Here is a 25,759-nt window from a genome sequence, read left to right as displayed (position 1 = left end):
ACAGCAGCTAAAATGGTATTCCCGACAACTGACTAAATGGTAAAGTATTTACACTCAAACAAAAGCCATACTTCACAATACAGCAAACAAAGAAATAAATAAATAAATAAATAAAATATCTAACCCTGACTAGCTGCAAACCATTACATTTGTAAAAAAAAAATAATAATAATAAAAAAAAATTGTATTGGAAACATTCAGCAATCCTAAACTGAATAGAGGTAGTCTACAGTCATTTCCGTGCTGTGGTAAAGACGAGTGTGGAAAGCTGTGAGCATACTTGCTGGGGTCTGCTCCCTTGAAGTAGGCGTTGACTGTTTCGGTGAAGGCGGCCGCCACAGGCAGGGTGTCCTGGGCACCCATAGTGAGGGGGCTCGGTCCTCTGGAACAGCCTGGAACAGAGGCAGGACAGCGCGGGTTTACTCATGCAGGCCCAACGGACGGGGAGAGAGACCATAATTACACTAACAGTAATAACAGCCAAAAGGTTAGCTGCAGTGGAGATGGAATTAGATATATGACTGACTGCTGACACATAACTGCCTAGTATTTTGTGGAGTCTCATATTCTACTCATGATCATTAACACAATCCCCATTCCACTTAGTGTGACATAGGTGCTGAAAACAGGTGAAAATAACTTTGTACTCTTTTATTCCATTCTATGGTTAGATCATCATTTCAATACAAGCCCCATACAATGTAATGTGAGAAGCTTTAAATGCCATTAAAAAAAACCAACAATGCCTAATTTGTTACACTTTAAGAGCACAGTTAATAATGGAAAAATAGTTTGGGCTCTACAGAAAGTTAAATATTGTCAGTTTTCCCTGCATAGAACCGGCATGCAGCAATACTTTAGTCCGAGTGAACGGAGTCAAATGGAATGCACATTTTACTTAAGGATAAATGTGATATAAATCTATGAGATAATTTGTTAGCCATGAATGGTAACAAAAAAGTTTTTTGCCAATTGCTCTAGTTTTGGATAATACTTTGTCATCAATTTAACATAAAAGACAAATCATAACAAGCACGTTGAACTGAACAGAATTTCATACTCTGATCTGAAAAACAGCACTTTGGAAGAAGCAGAAGGCAAAAGCAGCAATTGAAAAACCTCATGCGCATTATGAATTTGTGCCATTTTAACCTTGTAAAATAAAGCACTGATTTAAAAACTTACTTAAAAACTAGATATGTTTGTCATGATTTATTGTCAAGTGTTGCTGTAAATTCATTTTATTTAGTTGGATATCAAATGGTTAAATATAAAGTATATAAAGGGTCAAAATAATTGCTAAACTTGGTAACGTGAGTTATTTTAAGTGTTAGATGCTAAATTACAATGTATTTTCTGTGCTTCATTGAAGTAAATCTGATCTTTTAATTCATTGTCCAAAAGAGAATCATGTTAAATGCATAAACACTTTGGAGGGGTGATTGCGCTAGTGGTCTTATTACTGTATGGCAGTAAATTACAGGTACCTTTTTCTGCTTGAAGACAACAGTTTCCAATATTAAACTTCATTTGAATTCCTCCTTGAAAGGCATACAATGCAGGATTTTTACCTTGAAATTATTAAAAAAGAACCAGGCATATCTATGGTCACCAATATGACCAGTGGAGCCGTAAAGGTCTCCTGTTAGTGAGTGAATGCAGGTATGCTGGAAATTGAACAGCATCCAAGCAAGAGAGAGAAGGACATGAAAAAAAGAAGCTGTACAGGACCAGAGCATGCAATTAATGGCAAAAAATAGAACAGAAGAAAAAAAAGATCTGAAGAAAAATATCAGAGTGAAAAGATCAAACCAAACCGAAGGAAAAAAGATAAGTGAAATGTGGCGAGTACAATGATTCAAGAAAGAAAATTAGCGCTGTATGAGAAACGAAAACCATGATGGCAGGAAAAAAAATGCGGAGCCTGAAAATAGGCGGACATGCGGCAGGAAGAGGTGGGATGATAAGCGGCCAATTGGAGCAAGAACCGGAGGAGGAGGAAGAGCAGGAGAGAGAGGAAGGTTGTTCGAAGAGATGAGGCTCAGGTGCGCGCTACATTTCTGGACACAACTTACCTTCAAAAGTTAAATAAAACTTTCCTCTGTCAAACCATACCAGGGAAGGTTGGTCATTCTCTGTGCAAAGGGGATCGAAGTAGGCAGAGGGAGGGGTAGGGAGAGAGAAGGACAACAGTGTGAGTCACGCGGCAGGTCTATCACAGGTCACATTGGGAGGGAACACAGAAGGCTCTGCAAGCCATTAATCAGCAGGGAGAGAGGGGGTGGAGCCTGAACAAGTGGGTACGTGCGTGTACATGTGTATACGTGTTTTTTTTGGGGGGGGAGGAGTGGGAGGTTCTGGAATTTGGTCCACATTCAGAACTGGAGCAGAGCCAGGACCCTGGCATGGAACATGTCCTGTGAGAGGACTTATTCACGATGTACACCGGCTGCTCATTTTAACGGCCCACTACGAACGTGCTTCTGGGACTCTGCAGGGTGCATGGGTGAGCCCCAGGGTCTCGGATCAAATCCGGACCGTGCCATTGCTGACTGAGGCTGATAGCTCCATAGCTCCATAAGGCTGCGAATAGGATATGAACAGCCCCACATTGCGTGCCAAACTTATTACCAAGTTAAGATGTGCAATGTTAAAATATTTATGTCCAGATAGAGGCCGTTGAGGACATAGGGGCAGCAGGAGCAGAGCAGAGTGGTGTTAGGGAGGATGGACTCCCTCAAGTGTGCAGGAAGAGGCGAGAGGAGGTCCGAGCGGGGGAAATAGTATGGGTGGGAAGGATTGGGTGGGTCTCTATTCCTTCGCAGACTAATGGGGCGCTGAGGGGTTGAGGTCTGAGAGCTGGGGTGGGGCGCAGGCTCATAGGAGATGGCCACTGGAGAGCTCCATGATAGAGGGGACATGTTCGAATTCACATGGAAAGTGGAGTCAATACCGAATGGTCAACACCAATTCGTCTGGCAGACCTCAAAGGAGAACATGCAGTGCTTTCTCGTTTGGCAGGTTATTCACCACATGGGTTTTAAGTGCCTGTGGTCAAAAAAACTGTAAAAATAAGCATGCTTTAAGGCTATTTATACTGTGTCAATACAAAGCTGTGAATCACATGAGATGTCGTCATGGTGATGTAGGCGGAATAGCCATAGTAGTACATGTTGACAGAAAAATCTGTTGAGGCTTGCTGAAAAATATAAACAGCACTGTATGACACTGGCATGTTCAGGAGAAGGAAAGGGTGCATGCCATTGTATCTCTTGGTGAAGTCCGACCATGGAACGTGTGAGATCTACTGGTCAGTGGTGTTCATGAAAAGGTCGTCCATGGATTTTTATGGAAATTGGAAGCGGCTTCTCAGTCATGATATATGCAAGATGTGGAGAAAAAAATTTGAATAGGTGGAAAGAAGAAAAAAACAAATGCACGTTGGTCAAGATCTCCCTCGTGATCCAGAGACCCTGGACATGCGGATGGGACGTTCACATGTCTGAAATGTGTGCCTTTGTTTCCAGAAATGTCCCAAAGCCACCATCATCCTGCACACTGTCTTCAGAATGTTTTGAGAAAAAAAATGACAGGATGTTGAATTGTCGTGAAATACCTATGGACAGAGCAGAATGCATTATGGGTAACAATCGATTCTGCAGGCATAATGGCTTGTGTGAAATCTTGATGTCTCCCGCCATTCAGGTGGCTCTATACCATACCTGCAGGCATTTCACTCTGCATCTCACACGTGGGCAGTTTGCATACAAAAGGCTCATCTTCTTACATCATTGACAAAAAGATCAACCCAAGGAAAAAGACAAACAAAACAAAACAAAAAATTCAAGCACAACAGACGGTCGGGAGCAAAACTGACTAACAACAACAACAGTGAATGTCCAGAGAGAGCCACATTAATACCATGGGATAAAAATTAGCACACTAAAAAACACAAAAAAACAAAGACAAAAAAACGATGTTTGTTGAAAATGAAGTGCATCCTCGAGAAAAGAAAGTGAAACTTTTTTTTTTAATCAATAAAACTGTTTTTAGGTTGCTTTCTGATATCTTGCTGAGAAAATATTCAAACTGAAATAACACAATAACAGACCCTTATCAAACTTAAAATGTCACTGCACATGAAAAAATCTGGTAACCTTGTAGTCTTCCAGCTTATCTTTATGATTGCATGTTTATATGGAATCAAATTACAAAATAAAATTACTTGGTCTCAGAACCCAGACACAAAAGGCTATTATTTATTATTATTTACATTATATATCAGTTATTATATAACTAAATTGCAATGTTGAAGACCAGGACTCTCTTCATTTAGTTCTTTCAGTAGGCCCGCTTCAAGATTTACATATTGCTGGTGTGAAATATTTAAGGTCAAACGAATGGAAATGGCACCATTATTGTGGGCATACATTATTTCTACCTATAGAACTCATGTTTTATGACAGGAAGCCATTATTCAAATTATTCAATGATTTCATACACCCATTAGGGAATACCGTGCTGCACAACTGGCCTTATGGGTCACAGCGCATGCAGAACAAAAGACAAAACACCAAATCAAACCATAACACAGCCATTCCAACTGAATCTAAAACGACCACTGCAAAAGACTGGCATTACTGATAATACTTCTGTCCTGATAACTGTATGCTACAACCACTCAATTTCAGCTAACATCGTCTATTTACAAGCTGAACTGCTGATTTGAAGAGATTTGGCATGGCGGCACACAGACGTGTGTATTAAGAAGACGTGTGGGGTGGCAGTTGAAGGCGAGACACAGAAGAGGAGGCATATTAAAGATGAAGGGGAACGGGGAACGGTGCAGACCTGACACAGAAACGGACAGCTCTTTACCGACGGTGGGCGTGGTGGCAGCGCTCAGGGAGTTGGTGGAGGAGATGGAGGAGGTGCTCTCCGCTCGGGCCAGAGGGGCGATGACGAGCGGGGGGCTGGAGGAGTGGACAGGGGGGCTGAACGGCCGGGTCTGGAATGAGATCACAGCACAGATCAGCACGGCTGAGCTCCCTTTCAATTTAGTCAATGTCTGCAGAGATATTTGTCTTGGGAAATGTTCTTGTAATTGTGTTGCATATGTATGACAATAACCGTCTGAAAGTTCACAACTACGGAAAAGGATATACCACATCCCCGACGCTTGGTTTCCCAGGTGGCAGCTTGGGTCTTGACGACGGCCGAGGAGGGGGAGGGGGCGGGGTTGGGCTGCTGCCAGATAATGGCGTAGCAGGGCGTGCCGGGGAGCTGGCGCCTGTGGTAGAGCAAAATCACATGAGGATGACTCACACCTGCAGGTCACGTGACCGACTCAGCCAACAGTGGCTCCCGAGGCCTCGCGGGGGCGCCATGCCTGTCCCGTGGCTTATCTTCCTGTTTGCATTGACAGCCCAGTTCCCACACTTGCCAAGCTGCTATTGGCCAGCAGTGCAGCCTAATCATAGCATTGTGTGTCACATCAGCCAGCTGTGCTTTCACTGTGTGGAATCAATTCCTCACATTTCCTTTGTGCTTACCTAAACTCCGTAGTTCATACCCCACTGATGTTAAGATCTTTTTCACACATATTTGCCTCAGAGATAACAAATTAAGATTAGTATCCATTGTTCAGTGATCATTTTCTCTTTTAACAGAGGCACCATTCTGAAACTAAAACTTGTGGGGCCCAGTACACAGTGTCAAATTCTCAGTACATTTTCAGCGATTCTCTGCTCTGTTCAGACAAAAGCCTAGGAGAGAACGAGACACAATGAAGTCGGCTGAGGGATTAGACAGTCTAGTGATTCATTTGGCAACTGGGAGCATCATCTCAAGATCATTGACAGATAAAGTCCGTAAATCTGATTTAAATCAGACAATGACACATCAAGTTCATCTGCAACAGAAGGAGCAAAGTAAATGAGGGCAGCTGCAGTTTGCAAAGAGAGGCTAATGACACAGCAAAGGATAGCATACAGTCAGTCCACATACAGGCCCTGCACTGTGTGGCCTGATCAAAGCACATTAAGCTGGAGCATAGCTTTTAAATCACACAAAATTGCAATTTTCTGGTCAATGCATAATGGCAATATTTAGGAGGCCCTTAACAGTGCCCACTACGCAGATATACAAATGAGAGATTTGTTTTTACTAATGCATGTGAACTGTGCTGATTGGCAGATGCGACACTAAACCATGTATGGTCTATGCTGCTATGCGTATGAGCACTCACTGATATTTGCATGGAACTGTAAAGCTGGAATGCTAAATGCTTCTTGCACTGAAATCAGGACGACAAGAAAGGAAGCAAACAGCAGCACATCACTGCATTTAAAAAGTATATACCGTATATACTAGGGTGCGCATAAAAATGTATATATACTAGGGTTTATACGCTCTATTCTTGTGAAAAAATATCAGTGGGATGTTTTTAGAATGCCGAAATTGATAGAAATAAAGTCTCTTGTGAACCTGGATGGCTTACCTGTCACTACCCTGCTGAATATTCCAACTTAAACCTAGCTGAGCTGGTCAGGCCAGTTTAAGATGCGTTTTCCACACTTCTAGCTGGTACATCAATTTTGCCACCCGCTTTAAGGAGCTTTGCCCAGCCACAGACCAGCTGCGAGTAGCTAGAAGTGTCAAAAATACAGTTTAAACCATCTTATAATCCCAACTGGTCTTAATTAGAATTTTCAGCAGGAGAGTTACATAGCTTTAAATTACCCAGGATGAAACGAACAAAATATAAAGCCATCATTAGATGCAAATGTATGCTCAAGTACCATAGAAGTTAAGATAAGACTCCATGCTCATGACTCGCTACTGTCACGATGATTAAACTATTGATAACATGAAAATCCATTTTTAGGACATTTCATTTTAGCTAGGTCATAAACATAACAAGAAACTTTTTATGAGTGCTTGCATAAATAATCCAAATATTAAAACCAGTGAATTGGGCTGGGATATCAGCAACGTTTTTACTGTGCACTGGACCACCATGTTTGAATATTATCACAACTCGTCATAACACCTTTGGTCAGAGTGTAAGAAGTATGTATGTTGGTGGACAGTGCACATTTGTCCGCAAATGGCCTGGCGTGCACACACACACACCTATTGTACCATGTTGAAGCCTTAGGAGAGCGCACAGAGAGTTGGAGTAAGAACACTCACCACTGCTCGTTCCTGTTCCTGAGCAGGGCCCAGGGGAAGACACTACTGCTCTGTACGTGGGAGGCGGTGGAGGGGGAGGCGTAGCGCGAGGCCCCTGGGTGAAGTCTTTGGGCGAGGCCGTGGACTCTGCCAGGTCCTCCCTCGGCGCCGACGCCTCGGGGTTCTTCTTCTCCTCCTCGGCCAGGACGAGCGGGGGTGGGACGGAGCGCGCGGACGTATCTGTCGGAGGAGGACTGGTGGGACAGTCCGACGCCTCCTCCGCTGGGGGGCCCCGGGGGAGGCGGGGCGGCGAGTCCGGGGGCGGGCTGGTGGGAAGAGGCGGGGCGGGGTCCTGGGGAGGCAGCGGCCTCTCTGGAGACTCGTCGGAGAAGTGGACCCATTTGCTGTCGTTGGCCTCCTCCCCGAGCTCGCTGCTCCGCACCGGGCCGAAGAGGTTGTCCAAATCGGCGATGGACGTCTTTCTCCCTCCCTCAGAAGGGTTGTCCTGAGGACTGGAGACAGCCTTCTTGTCATCTTCATCTTGGGAGACCACTGTGGCATGGGGGGAGGAAACGGCCACTGGTTGAGAAAACAGCAGAAAGCACCGGAACTCAGGTGTGCACTGGAGACAAACCACTGGCGCGAGAAAGGGGCTCGGCTTACCAGAGGAGTCTGCTGAGGGGGAGCCAGAGGGAGGGGGCGTGGCTGGGACATTCTTGGGGGGAAGTGGAGGTGGAGCTGCAATGATATTAGCATGGGTATGAAAGCTGGTTCGTCCAGAAAGTGACTCCTGGTGCCTGGGTTAGTAACTGAGCACCCACACCAGATTAGAATGGCACAGTCCGACACAGCCCATGCAGGGTCAATGACAGGGGAAGGGAAGAGGCAGAGCTGGTGAGCTACAGTAGCAGAAATGAATGTGACCCTGGAAAGAAATGGCCCCGGAAATAAAGGATGATGAGTTTTTTTTAGTAATGGATTGTATAAAAACAGGCTAGTTGTTACTGCCAGCGCTAATGGCGCACATGTTCGAGGCATTCCCTTGGGGAATTTGTGAACTGAGATCTGGGGGGGGAATTATCCCTGCAGATTAACGTAAATGCCGTGGAAACTTACTTCCAGTGGGAAAAGTTCTCGCCAAAGGAGAGTCGGGGTGTGACTCAGATACATGTGCACCCCACACTTCTGGTTCACCTACAATCACTGCACAGGAGAGGAACACAGCACAAGAGCAGGAATAAGCACACCTCTAGAGGCACAAGGATGTCCTGCAGCTCACACAGGTTCCCCCTCAAAAGGAAAAAAGCCCAAATGAGAAGAAGTGAGACTGAAGTAGTGGGTCAGTGTGTGGGTTCTGAAGCAGTAGCCCCTGCCCCTGAAGCTGAAACAGCTTCACCAGGCAGCCATGGCCAGGTGTGGCTGAAGCCCTTTTACTGTGGAACTGCACAGTCCTCCATTTGCACAGATCCCTTGAATGAAGAGACAGCCAGCCACAAGCAGAATCCATGCAGGCATTTTGTGGTATGAATACTCCAGTGAACATGCAATGCAGAACAGGAGTAAAATTTTGGCAAGGACAGCTGCTAGCTCCTGTTGGTACTGCTGAACCATACCTTAAGCTCAGTCATTTGTGTTCAAGGCTTTTTTATTTACTGAAGGAAATTCATTCTCAAGAATTTATCAGACAAACTTTTAAGAGCAGGTAGTCATAGCTAATTAATTGTGTGAAGCCAGCAGAGGCAGTACCCTTATTTTGACACATCTATATTCTACAGAATCCCCACCCACAAAGCACTCTCATAAATAGTTATACATGACATAAATGTACATACTATAGGTCGGCATGGGGCAACAAATGAGGCCTGAGCCCACCTAAATCCTACTGTCTTTATGGCCCCACAAGCTCAAGACAAATTTCCATACTTTTCCAACACGTTTTTCCTTCTGTTAAACATTACATTAATATGTTTATCAGTACTGTGCTGTCAAATACAGCTGTTTTAATTTGCAAGTTGAGCATAATGGCCCACTACAAGAACTGGAAGCTTTCCACCATTGTGGTCAATCCTTGTTAACAGCTGTTGCGCTCCACTACTATATGTAAACTTTTGGCTTGGCATAGGGCCCGTACCCGAACTGACCAGATGTCAGAGAGCTAAAAATAGGCCCAATAACAGCATACCTACAGGCCCCATTGAATTCCGGTCAGGATGCAGACCTCAAGTACATACAGTGATGCAAGATGACTCACTGATTTCTTTGAACACACATACATGCAAAGAAACACAGTCATTGGTACACACGCAAAAACGACAGACACACACGCACACGGTGACTCATCTGCACACACAGACTGATCAAAGGATGGTACCTTCTGTTTTCTGTGCTTCAAAGGCTGTCTCCAGGGGTGGGCCAAATAAGGCAGTTGCATCCTCTGGTACAGGAGTTGCCTTACTGCAGGAGGAAGCATGCATACAGAGTGAGCACTCACTGCAAGAGCAATTCATGCATAATTTATGCAACACACCCAAAATAGGCTGTCCACAGAACAGACGTGCTCATTACTAACATAGCTAATAATCACAGTGCAGTCATTTGGTTTCTTTCATCCATAGCCTCCGCTTTCCTACAGTACCAGATGCTCTCTCCATATGGATTTCGTGTCTGAATCACAGCACACAGAGTGCTCCAAACACAATGGCCCTGTTACTAAAGCCATGGATAACTGCAGTACATATAAAGGAGAACTATAATGGTCAGCTTTTGAAATAGCTGAAATAACACTGAACTGCCTCTGAACTGTTTTAAACTATTTCATACGGCCTTAAGGAGCCAACTCATCCTCATCAATATTCATGAAGATTATTGAGTTACGAACGTTATTTTGTTGACAAGGTGTCTCTCCAAAATATTAATTTTCTGGAGGCTGCTTTAAAATCATCAGATGTGACGTGACAACGTAGCTCAACCAACCGGTATCCAAGGAGTTCAACTACTCCAGTATTACACAAAGGGCAGCTTGTATCCGGTTAGACTGGTCTTTTGTAGTGAATGTTTTGTTTGTTTGTTTACAAAATTATGACCATCTTAAAGATAACATGGCTGTTAGGCAATCTGACGGAGACAATATGGTTTGACGTGGCGGCGGTTGGTGCATTAAGGGTGGTTGCATTGGTACGAGTGGGCAGTGGGTATGAGTCATGGAGCCTGACCTTGGGGCATCTGGAGCAGGGCCTGGCGTGGGCGTTGCGCGTCTCGGCCTCGCTATCTCCTCACCTGAGAAAAACAGCCGTATTTCTTCATTAAATTAAGATGCATACAATGACACAACCTTTAACACGTGATGTTGTAGTTTACATATTCCACAGAAAAACAGGAGACAAAAAAAATGATGTATTCCATAATCACAATTGTGTTCATTTGTTGTTAGAATGAGGTATTGTGAGTTTACAACACAAACTACAGTCTTGTTTACTAGCTACTTACTGGATATGTTTCTTTTCATCAGGCCCTGTAATTAGAAAGTAAGATATTTTAATAGAAAGTAACAGATGTAAAGCACAGATATTCAAAATAAGTGTTAGGCAGAGATGCATGGTTCAGTAAGTCTGACCCTGGCAATGAATTGCAATATGGCCTTTTCAAAAGTACTGTACTGCATGGAAGTCTGTCCACTACTTAAGGTCACATGATAAGGTAGATTCAATGTTCTAGCTTTCAGCTGTGATTAGTGTATATATATATCAGCCAACCTGTCTGGCTAATGACTAATGACTAATACCACCCCCATCTCTTACATACAGAAACCTTCCCCCTCATACATGTGACTGCGGCCAATGTACTAAAACCGCAACAATAATAGCATTAGTGAATCCAGCTCGTCTGCATTCACTGTACTATGCTGAAACCCGTGTGATGACACAAGTGTATGACTGAGGCTGACCGAGCAAGATGACTCCTACATGTAGCTGAATATGTAACTGAATATGAAACACTACTGCAGCAGTGTCCCGCCTACAGACATTTATTACCAATCCAGTGGAATACAAACAGCTGCTGGTAATTTAGGCTCAAGAGACTCTGAGGTAGCATTAAAGCTTAGCATCAGGACTGAAGGACATGGACTCATCTATGCAGAGTGGAGTGTGCTGTACCTGTTTTTTTGATACAGAGATCAAAGTGGGGTGCTAGGCTAGATCTTCAATGTGTGAAGCTGGGACAGCTAGGTAAGGCGGCCCAAGTGAGAGATCAAAGTCCAAAACAACCTCAAGCAGGACCTGAAAGGCAATGCTAAGGGGGATATTTGAGGCTATGCTAATTTGAGATGGCCCTGTCTCCTTACAGCCGTACCCTGTATGATGCCGATAACAATCTAACAAGCATGGAGGCATGGTTTATAATGGTCAATATCACAGCCGCAACTTACCGGGCTACGTCTCTGTGACCAGCAAAAAGGAAGAGAGAAGAGACACCTGGTCAGAAAGTGACAAATCAGTAAACAGACTTCAAACTTCAAGCACACAGTCACCAATTCCAAAGCCCCACAGAGTTCCTCTAGGACCAGATCAACACTTCCCCACTAGAAAGAGAAACAGGAGAGTGCGGGGTGTTAGTGTGTGGGAGGAATGCGTGGGAGGAAACACCTTAAATTCTACAGCCCAGTGGAAATTTCTCAGGCCAGGATTACGGAAAAGACACAACCGCAGCTTGGAAAGAGGGGTCCAGAATAATAACACATGGGAACATGCTAGTGGGCACCATCAAGGCCATATGGTGTGTGAGTATAGATACAATCCCGATCACCAACCCATTGGCAATCAATGGCTGGACCACAGCACTGAACATTCAATAACAAAGTCAACCTTTCATAGGCTTGCAGGAATGTTATACTACCATAGGCTAAGGCAGTTTTATTTCAGAAAATAACTCATGTGGGTGTACAGTTCAGAATGCTGATAAGAGTGAAGCCTTGGCTTCCACGTGATCTGTGAGTCTGCTGTTGCCTTGGCATCCTCCACTGCCTGACACGCTGTTTCAGCCCTGCTCCTGCTGTCGTTTTTTAACATTTCCTTCGGCTGTTCCTGGATCAGTTCCAGTGCAGCAGACTGGGCCCTTTTGCAAATCCACTTCCAAATGAAATGTACTGCAAGTGGCATGCAGGTGATGTAACCACATCAGCCATTCAACAGGAGCCTAATCTCTGTGGACAGGGTGTGTGACCTGAGGCCCCGTGTGTCATAGCCACACACACGCTCCCAGAAACCAGCGAGAGCTCCATGTGACCTGCAGGCTCTCAGAGTGTATACTCGGCTGGAGTCAGGCCAATGCTGTTATGTCTGACCGAGGTACATGGGTAATGTGAGAGTGGACGAACATTCATCATTATACTGCGTTGTTGGTGGCGAGTGCACAAAGCCTTATCTGGTAAATCCACAGAGTGCTTTCTTACAGAAATGGCAGCAGTTAACTACTGCAATCTATTCTTACTACAATAGACACACCAGGGGAAGGGTCTAATATCTCAGTTACACGTTCTCTTCCAAGCTATTCGCAGAGCAGCAGGAGAGCATTAGAAGAATCCAACTGTTTCTCTCAATTAAAAAAAGATTTTACCTAAAATTAATACGCATATGCGCGCAAACACACATACACACGCACAATTAAAATGTAATCTGTTCAGCAGCTGTGGAAACAGCAGAGGTTTTCATTTATAGAAGTGAAAGGCATAGGAAACTTGTGAAAGTGAACAGCCTTACACAGGGCAGAGGGGGGGTCATCTGCTCCCTACAGTCTGTATACTTTGTTCTGCAGTTACATATACAGAGAGCAGGCCAAACCATGTGTCCTGAAGAACTACAATAACAATAAAAAACGTGCCCTTTTTGGCCACTCTCTTGTTTAAGAAAATAACTGTTGACACCAAATTCTCACTGCCTTTCATATTGTCCACTACTCAAATTCTCCACAAAGAATCACCAGTTCATGAGCAGTGGCCTTGACTCACATATTCAGGGGTAAGCAAGGCTAGGGAATCCTGTGATCCAGTTGACAAAGGACTTTAATTCAGTTCCATTTCACTTAAAAACTCTCGTCACTGTCATGTTCAGAACAGCCCCCAAAGATCCCAGGAAGAAATGGTTTCTCGATGCTGCACATCTTGCATTTCCTCAACAGAAAAGAGGAAAAAAAACATACTGTACGCTGTAGTGCACGCATGCAGACCTCTGTCATGCTACAGAGGCAAAATCTCAGTGCAGAGAGGAACAGGCTTACCGGACTACTCCTCTATAGAAGGCATTATTAGAGTGGGAGAGAGAAAGAACAAATGCTAATATTAGCGAAGCAAACTGGGCTCGCAGTCTAAGGGCGAGTGAGATGGAATGAATGGGCAGTTTCACAGTGCACCTGCAACACTTCAAGCTATTGTTTTCATCTTATTGCAGCTCAAGTGGTACTGCCATGCCCAGCCCAGCACAGCACAGCAGTGCTCAGCACTCTAGACAGATACGTGGTGTCATGGTTCCAGGGGGCCCATAGTATCCTCTGGCACCTGTGCTACCTTAGCTAAAAGCTCAGCTTTAACAGGAGATCTTACTATACTTACAACAGCTCTGCGAAAAATAGTCAGCATTTGGATTTTTACAAAATGTAAAGGCTTCAGCTATGGAAGTGACGACTAAGGTATAGTGCTGTTGGAAGTATTCAGCATAAATCTTTGCAAGCACGAGGAAGTGTCTGATGCCAATCTGAGAATCAGAGTAGAACGTGTGGTATGATGACATTCAATGGAAAGAGAATTAAAGGAATGGGCTCACATTAATTCTGACCATGATGGATGAGTTGTGACAGGAAAGCAACAGCACATTTTGTATAGCAGAAAATAAAGTCACTCATAAATTTGCATCTGTTTTCATATTCAGCGGTTATGAGAATTTGTACTATTAAAATGGTAGCAAATTTAATATAGTACTAATGATAATATTCAATAAATAACTCCCAACAGACTGCACCACCATGGAGAACACTGAACAACGTGAATATGCATTCTTTAGTTCAATGGAAAATGACAAGAACATTATGTTTGTGTGGATATTAACCCTGTCATTCTACAAACCAAACAAGTGGTTGTGGTTTTGCTGTCAGAAACATTGATCCTTGAAATGTGTGGCTAGGATCCTCTGTAAGGTCACATAATTAAAGATGTTGAAATTTGCCCTCGCTGGCCTTTTTTGATTTTTCGCATGCTATGAACAAAGGAAAGGGAGAAGAGGGAAAGTGTGATAGACAGACATTTCCATTACTAACTAACCTGTACAAGGCACCATTGCTTCACTGCAATGAACACATAACAAAGGCCCAAAATGCAATGACTTTCTCACATATAGTAGCTTTAATTTATGTGTGAAGTTGCATCTATAGCCACTGGGTCTGGGAACGCTGCTAGCCAGGTCTGGCTCTATTGCTCACATATGTAAATCAGGTGAAGGTAACAATATCAATTGTATCAACAATATCATTTTACATTAGTTGATACTTCATCTTTCTTTTCTTGCACAGATTATTCAAATTCACTGCGCAATACTCTACATCCAGGCTTTGAATTGTTACATGTTATTATGACCATTTACTGATTATGTGGTCTGGATCTTGTAAGCACAAAATTTTTTTATCTATTACTATTTTTCACTCTTTCACCCTCATTTTGAAAGCCCAATCATGCTCATAAACCTTGCTTAGGCATACTTTGATTTGTTAGGAAATGTTCTTAACAGCATCTGCTTTGCATTCTCAACATAGATTCAACAGAAAATTCAACACAGAGAAGCAAAAGGAGGAAAGAGAGAGAGAAAGAAGGAGAAAGTGAGAGACAGAGAGAGGGAGAGAGAGCAAAGCCTCTGTTGTTCCGTTTAGAAGCCTGTTAACCTTTCACCCGCTCCCATTCTTCCGAACAGATTTCATAGTCAATCCATCACCATGGTTACCATTTGTAAGGACATGTTGCCGTGGAGTAGGGCAGACATGTGACTAATGCATAATTCATGAACAAAACACCAGAAGTTACAACACTTGACAATATTGGGTTTTTTACCTAATGGATAGGGTAATTGCCATAGAGAAGATAATCTGAACAAAACACCAATCTCTCATTGGGGGTTTCAGGGCTAATGATAATGCAGCTATCCATGCAGATCTGAAGACAAATTGTATGGTGTTAAGTATAGCCTGAAGCTCTCAAGCCTATTCTGATGAATTACTATAAAACACAGTAGTATCACCTTCATCACAAAGTCCAATTTTAATTATTAAAAACAGGAGAGTGTCTTGCCGCAAAGAAAATTCTGTGTGTCATAGGAAAATGCCACTTAACATGATAATTCTGATTTAGGATAGACAGCACTAGTAAATTACTATATCCAAACCAAACAAAAAACAATAATTGTCAAGAATAATTGAATTGGTGCATAAAAGTAAAGATAAACATTACCCTCAGGATAATTATTTTAAGGTTAGTAAATAATTAATGTGACTGGTCTATAACTTGTGTGGCTGGCTCGGGCAAATTCTGCTCTTCTGAACTTAACTCGTTTATTCAGCATTAATAATGTAAGCCTGTCTGATGAAACAATAGTCAAGGGAAACTGTCTGTGTTTCAAACAGGAAGTGGGCAGCATTCAGAAAAGGGGCAGGCAGTAAAAGCAGTGCTGGGATTGGGCAGTTCCAGCTATGGCAGGAACAGGGATTGGCCAATGCCAGCTGTGATAACAGCAGGGATCAGGCAGTGAATTTATCAAAGCAGGGAGCAGGCAGTGTGGTTATCAAAGCAGGGAGTAGGCAGTGTATTTATCAAAGGAGGGAGTAGGCAGTTTATTTATCAAAGGAGGGAGTAGGCAGTTTATTTATCAAAGCAGGGAGTAGGCAGTGTATTTATCAAAGCAGGGAGAAGGCAGTGTATTTATCAAAGCAGAGAGTAGGCAGTGTATTTATCAAAGGAGGGAGTAGGCAGTGTATTTATCAAAGCAGGGAGTAGGCAGTGTATTTATCAAAGGAGGGAGTAGGCAGTTTATTTATCAAAGGAGGGAGTAGGCAGTGTATTTATCAAAGCAGAGAGCAGGCAGTGTATTTATCAAAGCAGGGAGCAGGAAGTACGGTTATCAAAGCAGGGAGTAGGCAGTGTATTTATCAAAGCAGGGAGCAGGCAGTGTATTTATCAAAGCAGGGAGAGCAGGTAGTGTATTTATCAAAGCAGGGAGTAGGCAGTGTATTTATCAAAGCAAGGAGCAGGCAGTGTATTTATCAAAGCAGGGAGCAGGTAGTGTATTTATCAAAGCAGGGAGTAGGCAATGCAGTCTCTAAATAAGATGCCAGCAGGTGGCTCCAACTTGAGTAAATTAATCAAATTTGGTTCCTGGCCATGATGTGGGCTTTAGACTAGTGGTTGATTTCTGGTATAATTGTTAATGCAAAACATTTATGTAATTTGCATTAACAGTCCTTAGTCAAGCTATAGTCAGTAATGGCTAGTTAGCATGCTGTACAGTAGATAGAATGCTAGATAAACAATTTTGTAAACTAATGTGGAGACCAAATATGCAGCAAACAAATGGCAAGACAGTGAAAATAAATGTTTGTCTGTGCATAAAATGTACTCTGGCTGAGCAACTGTGGCATGCATTTAGTGAATCAAAGTATACTGTTGCAGCCTTGTTTTGAATCCAACATGGCTGCCACCTCCATGGGGATGCAAGGGCTGCAGGTGTGCAAGTAGGGCAGGCCGGAGATGTCTGCCTTGTGGTGCACATTAATAAACTGAAACACAGATGATGGCTGGGCTTATGAAGACACAACTTGCCTCTGGGGAGGCCGGGTCACATGTTTATATGCACAGCTTTGTATGTAGGGCATGTGGGCCTACATACAAAGGTGTGTAACATGCCTCAGTATAAAGCAGCCGGAGACTTTGCTCGCTTCCTTCCCTTTCTCTCAAATGATTCTCTACATAACCCCTCATTGAAAATATGGCTTTTTAAACACAGGCCATTTTTTATCATGCTGAATCATTTATCATAAGAGGCTTGTTTGGGTTCGATGCCCCTTCAAATGGAGAAGTATCCAACCCAAAGCAGTTCGACTCCACTCTTCCAGACTGGCACATTCACTGCACTGCCCTGTTTGTTCCATCAGCTAACAGAGTTAGCCACACTGACAGAACCTCAGAATGCAATAAATGGCCAAATGTTAATTCCAGCAAACAAAAATATACCAAATTCAAAATCTGGAAAAGGGTTCGATAGGTGTGTCATACAATGTCATGGCAACAGACACAGATGACACAGAATCATAATGAATAACCGAGCAACACCATTATGGGCATAAATAAGCAAAAAAAAACATTTTTGAGCATAAAGTATCCCAAAAATACCAGGTGAAAGTGGAGAGGACTCACCATTGGAGAGGGAGACAGTGCTATGTTGCCTATGGAAGCTTTTAGTTCATCTACTGTAGGTTCCGTACAGTTTGAGTTGTCTGCAGGTAGAGGTTTGATCTTGATCTTGAACCTCTTCCGGTGGTCCTCCTCCTCTTCTGACTCACTGGATGAAAAAAAGTGAGTCTTGACTTTGGGGACGGGTGGATCTTGGTTAAAGAAAATTATGGTTCCTTTTTAGTCAAACCTAAATTTTAGGGCCTGCTGAGTGCAGCCCACACAGTTCCCCCAGTCTGGGTGGACCATGCATGAGTGGGCATTCCTGAATCCCACAAATCTTTAGCACCCAACCCTGGGACTGACTGTTGGCTCCATGGATTCCCGAGGAAGCCTCAGCTTGCTACCAATGTCGGACAAGGGTAAGAACAATACAGGCCTCTCCCACAGAATAGCAAACATCACTTGTGTCATTGCTGAATAGAGTGGGGTTACTAAAATGTTATGCTATTGAAGACCAAGCTGCATCGTAGTGCTGTTTTTTTATGTACGGGTAAGTGGTTAGACGTTTGATGGAGCCTGAAAAGGATATCTCCTTCGTCGTCCTCTGGTCTAATGCTGTATCCTTCATCATCAACCTCAGGGGAGTTCTGAAAGGGTCAGAGGAACAGCTACATAATGCAAATTGATTCATGCATTCTGCCTGTTTCACGTGCATGGAAGTTAATTAATGCCCATTTACACGAAACCAGTTGTGTGGCAAACAAGCACTTTGTTATCAAACCTAAAGCACTTAAATGAAATGACAGTCCAAGTTCATAACAAACCTGAACTTCAAAGGAATTTGCTTACTCTGTTCAATACATTGTTAGGAATGCAATATGCATATGAATATGGGGTGCACAATACACACACTCTTCACAATATCTTAAAAAGATTTAAGTAAATTGTTGTAAGTACACATTATCAGGCATGATATCAGCAAAAATACACAGTATTAGGGATGTATAGGCGAGATATTAAGGAGAAAACACTTACATATCGTTCCCAGTCAATCTCGCCATAGAACCCATTTGGAGCTCCATTAGTCTTCTTCTGTGACTAGGCAGAAATTGAAATAATTTTAATCACACATTGAGTACGAGACAACTGAAATAAATAATGTGCGCATACTAGGGGAATGTTTTGGACTAAACAAGGCTAAGAAATAAAGGGAAGCCTACAGGTCCTCGCAAATACTGGTTTACATGCAATCTACTGATTGATTTCAAATCATTTTTAATACCGATTCAGTTTCCTGAGGTTCCTGGGAGATGAAGGGCCATGACACAGAAGATGAAAACAATGTGGTTATCCATCCATGATCAGAGAGCTCAATAATTTACATAAAGACATCATTCTATTCGGATCAGGTAAATCAGTATACTTGGCAATGAACGTGAAATAACATTTAATTTCAACATTCATCCAATAAAAACATATAGCTGGTCATATACAAATAGATTTACAAACAAAAAGCCAAAAAAAAAATTTGCAAGAGCACTATAAACTTGCAATGTTTATCAATCCACTAAGTTAAAGACAGTGCTGCCCACACACACAAAATGAACAGCCTGAGTAACACCCACTGAGCTGTACAACACACTCTTTTGTGACACTTACACTCCCATCTCTGTCTGGCGATCCCCTGAAACACAGTGAGAGAGACACAATCAGGATCCTTAGAGCCCACTTCAGATTTCAGCTCATTTCAGAAGTGTTCTCCAGGACATAACAGCTGACAGCAGCACCTGTGCCCACAACACTGTACAGAATCACCAGCCCCAACTCATCTATCAAAGCCATCCTGTTACACTTAGGACTGGAGAATGTACCACTGTTATTAGCAGTGACAACATGACGTGCCATTACAAAAAAGACCATCTCTGTCCGCTGAATTATATTGAAGAACAGTCATTGTCTAATTACTGGCAAATGCAATGTTTTGCCACTTGCACCGGATTATTATTGAGTTCCTTCCGAGGGAATGGAAGAGGAAACAAATGACCTTGAGATGGCTATGGAGGATTTGTTAAGACGTTTTTATCAAGTTTGCTCAAAGCGTCAAGCGAATAAATCCATTGTTTTAGGATGAGCAGCCGTCTTGGCCAAGATTATTTATAGCCATTAAAACAACAAGAACTAGTGTGTGTGTAATGGGTGTCTATAAATGCAACAGAGTACAGTACAGAGAGTACATGTTCAACTCATGCAAGACATATTTGTAAATACACATACCAAATATTATAAGGATATTATGTATAGGAATATACACCATTTTAAATATAACAGTAGTTACAAAAGCCCATAGAATACTGAGTCTTTTGAATGCAGGACATTTCAAAATGTGTGTTTTACACTAATTCACTTGCATTCTGATAAAAATAGCTATTTTTGCTATAATAAGCCAATTCACTACAATAATACAATAAATATTCTATATATATATCTCCATAAAGATATTTTTTTCTTGATATGGCTCTGTACAAAACTTTAAATTATTCAAACAATTTTTTGTATTCAGTGAAAAAAAAGCCCAGGTCCTCAGCTAAAGGGTATTTTTATACATTTAGTTTTTACCATGTAGAAAATACAGCACTTAATGCAGAAACCAGAACACTGTATCACATATAATATTAAACATTGGAATCATCACAATCTAGCTACAAATGTCAGGTTGCTCTCCTTTTGCATGTTAAAAATAAAATTCCAGATTCAGATAGCATTTCAGCATGACGCACAGTAGCCCAGGCATATTTCCATTAACTTACGTAGAATCAGTGTCTTTCTCTTTCTTCCGTATCCCGAAGGCCTTCCTTGTACGCTTTTTCAATCCTAGAAGGATACACGAGAGGAAATGCATCACTGACACTTCTTTGACACCCCAGGGCCATGTACGTCCACGTGGAAACGCACAAGAGCAACACACTTCAGCAAGGCCCGTCTCTGCAGCTCTGTGAGAGATGAACAGCCAGGCGGAGTGAAGTCAACCTGTGTATCGAGTCCAAAGATTTATAGCGCTGAAGGCCTATATTTCATATACTACACAGTAACAGGTTATAAACGCTACAAACACAAACTCATTTCACATTAGTGCTAAGTTTTAAGTGAATTTGTGGAGTAATATGTATTTATTTATAAAATATTACTTCTAATATTTTAATCTAATCTATGTTAAATATTACATCATCCCTGGCATAAATACAGCATGCACATAAATGTCCCCACTTCTGTTGAGTATATGTTTATACTTCCATTTAAGTTCAGAACACAGAGGTGTTACTGTCAAATAGAGAGTTCATGCCTCTGACCTTCCACACAAGCACAGGTGAGGTCTCATTGCCCTTGATCCCAGAGTTTCTGGCTCAGTTTATCAGAAAACACCCAGGTCACAAATGCAGGAGTAGACAGGAGGAGGGGGTGGAGAGAGGCTGCTTAGGCTGCTGTAAGGCTACAGCCAGACAGGGCCCTGGGCTGACAGCCTCCCCGGGGGAACACCACACCCGACTAGAGCCAAAATGATGAAATGAGTCCAAAACAAGAGCGAGCTTCACTCTATTTTCACAAAAAATGCTCAGAGGAGGTGACACCCATAAGGAACTTCTATAATGTCCTGATGGCTGTTCTGCTGTTAGTTACACTGAAGGCAAGGGCAGAGGCTCTAACATCCAGCTGAACACCATCTCACATCATGCACTGATCTGAGCACCAGGTGACACATGGATTGTGTGGGATAGGTAGCACTTTACATCCAGCACTGCATCAAACAGGGCCAGAGCAGGAAAAGAGAAGGGTGAGAAGAGGGAGGAGAGAGGGAAGAGAGAGGGAAGAGAGAAGAGAGGAGAAAGGGAAGAGGAAGTAGAAGAGACAGGGAAGGGAAGGAGGAGAACAGCAGGAATGCAGTATTCAATCGATCATGGCTAGTTTTACTGGAGTCATTCTACTGCAAACATGTACTCTTACACCTCATTAATTAGGTTGTATCATAGTACAAATGCAGACCATCTCTTAACAATGCCATGAATGCACAATTTGCAATTGACAAGAGTATTCACCCTAATGATAGAATATGATAGCTAATTTCTTGCATTTACTTTACGATGGTGAGGGTCTGATAGGTTTGTATGTGAGGAAGAGACATACTGTAAGCCATAATTAGGCTTGAGGAAGGTCAAACTCATCACCATTATAACAAGCCAAGCCCATGCATTCAACAAAGTGAGTGTAAATCCAATTGTCTGACATGAAATTACAAATATATTCAAATACACCGTTAATGAAAGACTAACTACTGGAAATGGAAATGACAGGCTACATCTCCAACATGACTGGATGGCTTCCTTATGACGGGTAATAGCAGTGGCTACATAATTAGTGGCTGTTGTCAAAGACAGCATAATCTCATTCAGAACAGGAACTTCAACCAATAAGACCTCAGGAACATTGCTTCAGCACAGAGGATGATGATGACGAAGGAAATGACGACAAATACAGTATTCAGCAGCAGGTGAAGACGGAATGTATTTTAATCGCAGCAATCTAACCATTTACCAATGGCATTCCGGTTTCTCTCTTCATTCCAAACCTTCATCCAAGTGACCAATGCCAGCAAACATTACACAGTAACATGACTGCCAACAGTACACAAACATAGCCAATATGATAAATATTACATTTCGGCTCTTCTACCCAAAATAATTACTATTCATATCAAGTACTATATTTCAGGATGACTACAAAGGAAAACTAATTATTCTCAGACATAAACTCATATTGTCTTTAGTGCGAATCCATTGGCATTTGGAACATGTGTGCTACAGGTAGCAAAAAAGGCAGCACTTAATAAGGTATTAGGACACCAAATGTGGCTAGTACAACCTACTTGTCCCATGGTAGGTTGGCAATATGGTCAGAAAAACCATACCCCAAGTTTGTCAGTTTGGGTGGGACATGATGCATATTAATGTTTTTTGTGTTACTATGGTTATTAAACAAAGTACTTGCTAGAAAAAAAGCTCATACATTTCATGTCATCGATGTCCTGGCAGACCTAACATTAATGTGTCTGCATAACCAGAAAGCCATAGGGCACATGATTTGAGGTTGTGAAAGATACAGTGGTACATTAGCTCCTTGCAGCAAGGGAAAAATCACAGGTGTATCTTAATGCCAACGAGTGATGCAATGAGCCCCTCTGCTCATGTAATATCGACATTGATTAACTGATTCTATCCTGCGATGCTGTGCTTTCCACATTGGTGAATTGAACATGTAAAGCCAAACTGAATAGAAACTCAAGTACAGCCACTGCTGGAATTATAAGGATTACATAACGACTTTTTCAGAAATGACCACAGATTTCATAAAAACATAATTCCTTTTTAACAAAATCTGCTCAGGCAACATGCTGACAGCAATCTACCTACAGCGGAGAACGCATTCTGCAGTCATGCCCTGTTTTTCCATGACTGAGCTGGTGTTTCCCTGCTGTGAGGAAAGCTGATCTAAATCATTAATGAACACCACTTGAAAAAAGCTCTGCTAGTCTGCACTGGGAGCCCACTTCATCTCCTTCACTTCCTTTGTGCTGTACAATGGCTGCTTCCCCTGTGCTCCAGACTTAGTCTTAATGAGGCAGGTTAACACAGGAAGCTCCATCCTGACGAGCAAAAATCCACCCTGGCTCAGGGAGAAAGAGCCGACAGGGAGATGTCCTCACAGTAACATACCCGTCAGCTTCAAGCCAGGTTTAACGCTGGCTAATACTGGATACTAATTAATAAGATATTCTATTCACAACAGCAGAGAACTGGGGACTGGCAAGCACAATAGTGTGTGGAGAAGTAGGAAGGTTTAAAGTGATAGTCCTATTTTCTTTTACACGCTCAGTTTTCAGCGTGTTTCAGATGGGTTTCAGACAGTTTTTGTGTCCAATACATAAATGTTTAGATACTTACAGAAGTTTCCAGTTTGCAGTTCTCAGAAGTAAAATACTAAAGCAATTTCAAAGCGCCTCGTACACTGTAATTGTGAACTCAAATAACATTTTCCAAAAAAACTCCAGTGAACTATCCCTTTAAATGGTGACTCACTCTCTTTGAGCTGGAAGAAGAGACAAGAAAAGCAGGTAGAGAAGCTTCCACTGCCTCCGCACACACATACACACACACGCACACGAACAAGCACACACACATATATACACACACGCACAAGCACACACATACACACATGCAGACAGACACACATGCACATGCACACCGACACACTGACACACACAAATGGAGTCATGCAGAATATGCCTAATCCATTTTGATTACCCCTCTTGTCATCTGTGAGCAGACTAATGTGATTTCTGACAACCCACAGGAAGAAAATAGAATTAGGAAAGATGCTGATCCACCCAATCCAAATAAACATTATAACATGAGAACAGGCAGATTCCTGACCTTTTCACTGGTTTGAGGTGGAAACTATAAACCTGGGATGACACAAACGTAGATGTGAAATACACAAGGCTTGCTTGTTTACTATACTGCATAAATTTACAGTATCCATAGAATGAAGATACCACCTAGAATTAATCTCATTGTAGATGGTGACCCCCGATCATAATTCTAGTCGACTTAACTTCACACAACGCTGAGGGACCGCTTTATATTTCGTATAATACGGTGGTCAATTTTTCTCCTTGACTGGATGCACAATTTGAAAGACAAATTCCCTTCAGCTAATGACACAAAGCACCATGAAACTGGGTCAGAGGAAGAATTGGATTCCCATCTATGAGAGACAATAAACCACTTCCAAACAAAAGGTGTGCTGGAAACTGGAAGAGAGCTTGAAGCACAGCCTAGCTTCCTTCAACCGCACCTCAACCAGCGCATGCAGATACATGCTCACACATCCATGCACATACAGGAACAAGCATGCACATAACACATACAAACATTCACACACCCAGACACATTCAACAGTATGCATGTACAGTGGGCTCCAGAAATATTGGCACCCTTGATAAATAAGCACAGAAAATGTGAACTAAAAAATGATACAGCTGACATACTTTATTTTCCAAAATGAGTAAAGCAGTGTGCTTTATTAATAATTCAATGGAATCAACCAAGGTTTTACAATTTTCAAATAAAAACAGGTTCCACAATTATTGGCACCTCTGGTTTGTGCAAACACCCCTGGCAAAGATGACAGCCATGAGACTCTTCCTATAATTTGTGATTGTATGGTTAGAGAACACATTTGGATGGACACAGGTTTCCTATGGGATTTAAGTCTGGAGACTGAGATGGCCATTGCAGAACATGGTTGTTGTTTTTACTTAACCATGTCTGTGTGGATTTCGATGAATGCTTGCCCTGCTGGACATTCTACCTCACAGCTTCCTAGCAGAGGTAACCAGATTTTCTGCCAAGTTTCCTGGTACTTTGTTGAATTAATTGTGCCATTGATATGAAATAGGGTGCCTGGACAACTGGCAGCAAAACATCTCCAAAACATCAATGACCCACTGCCATATTTCACAGTAGGTACGAGGTGCTTTTCCTTGTATGTCTGGCCAAAACATTCTATTTTGGTATCATCTGATCACAGCACTCTCTTCCAGTCATAATTCCAATGAGGCTTGGAAAACTCAAGATGCTTGGTTTTGTTTCTTGTGCTCAGTAAGGGCTGTCTTCGTGCCAACCTTCCAAAGAGTTTGTTGGTATGGAGGGGACGATATGCACTTGCGTCCTCTTTCAGGCAAGTTTGCAACCATTCCATATGTTTTGCACCTTTTTATTATTGCCCTTACAGTGCTAAGCAATATGTTTAACCGTTTACGTATTTTTTTGGTACCCATTATCAGACTTGTGATGGTCAATTACCACCTGTGTCTTCTTAATTGACAGTTCTTTGGCTTTTCTTTTTTGGCTTTTGTTTGTTACCTCATTTTTATACTTTAGTGACACAGGAAGTGATGGAATTACTATTATTAAGAGTGGCAATAATTCTGGCGCCCACACTACATAATACATACACACACCCAGATACTCAAACATACTCCCCTCCAAAAGCAAAAGTAAGTACATACAAGACATACATAGGACATAGACAGAAATAAAGACTTAGAAA

At 42.3% G+C, this 25,759-nt stretch overlaps 1 protein-coding gene across 2 annotated transcripts in view; it reads right to left on the bottom strand.

Moving 5' to 3' along the window:
- Positions 1–25,759, bottom strand: part of sgip1a (SH3GL interacting endocytic adaptor 1a) — a 62,529-nt gene that overhangs the window by 5,300 nt on the left and 31,470 nt on the right. Inside the window, exons 4-20 of one of the 2 annotated variants that reach the window (XM_061239479.1) lie at positions 20,404–20,467; positions 19,256–19,280; positions 18,632–18,694; positions 18,186–18,243; positions 17,618–17,799; positions 13,447–13,458; positions 11,600–11,611; positions 10,660–10,684; positions 10,386–10,449; positions 9,545–9,627; positions 8,290–8,376; positions 7,837–7,911; positions 7,195–7,725; positions 5,166–5,290; positions 4,879–5,008; positions 2,076–2,135; positions 281–392 (exon numbers count right to left, since the gene is read on the bottom strand). In XM_061239479.1, coding sequence (XP_061095463.1) covers positions 281–392; positions 2,076–2,135; positions 4,879–5,008; positions 5,166–5,290; positions 7,195–7,725; positions 7,837–7,911; positions 8,290–8,376; positions 9,545–9,627; positions 10,386–10,449; positions 10,660–10,684; positions 11,600–11,611; positions 13,447–13,458; positions 17,618–17,799; positions 18,186–18,243; positions 18,632–18,694; positions 19,256–19,280; positions 20,404–20,467 — 1,708 coding nt within the window. Of the gene's footprint in view, positions 1–280; positions 393–2,075; positions 2,136–4,851; positions 5,009–5,165; positions 5,291–7,194; positions 7,726–7,836; positions 7,912–8,289; positions 8,377–9,544; positions 9,628–10,385; positions 10,450–10,659; positions 10,685–11,599; positions 11,646–13,446; positions 13,459–17,617; positions 17,800–18,185; positions 18,244–18,631; positions 18,695–19,255; positions 19,281–20,403; positions 20,468–25,759 lie in introns of those variants that run through there. The other variant, XM_061239478.1, reaches the window with a different exon arrangement.

The sequence above is a fragment of the Conger conger genome, chromosome 4 (assembly GCF_963514075.1).
Source record: "Conger conger chromosome 4, fConCon1.1, whole genome shotgun sequence".
Taxonomy (NCBI): Eukaryota; Metazoa; Chordata; class Actinopteri; order Anguilliformes; family Congridae; genus Conger; species Conger conger.
This window is presented reverse-complemented; position numbering and strand designations above follow the sequence as displayed.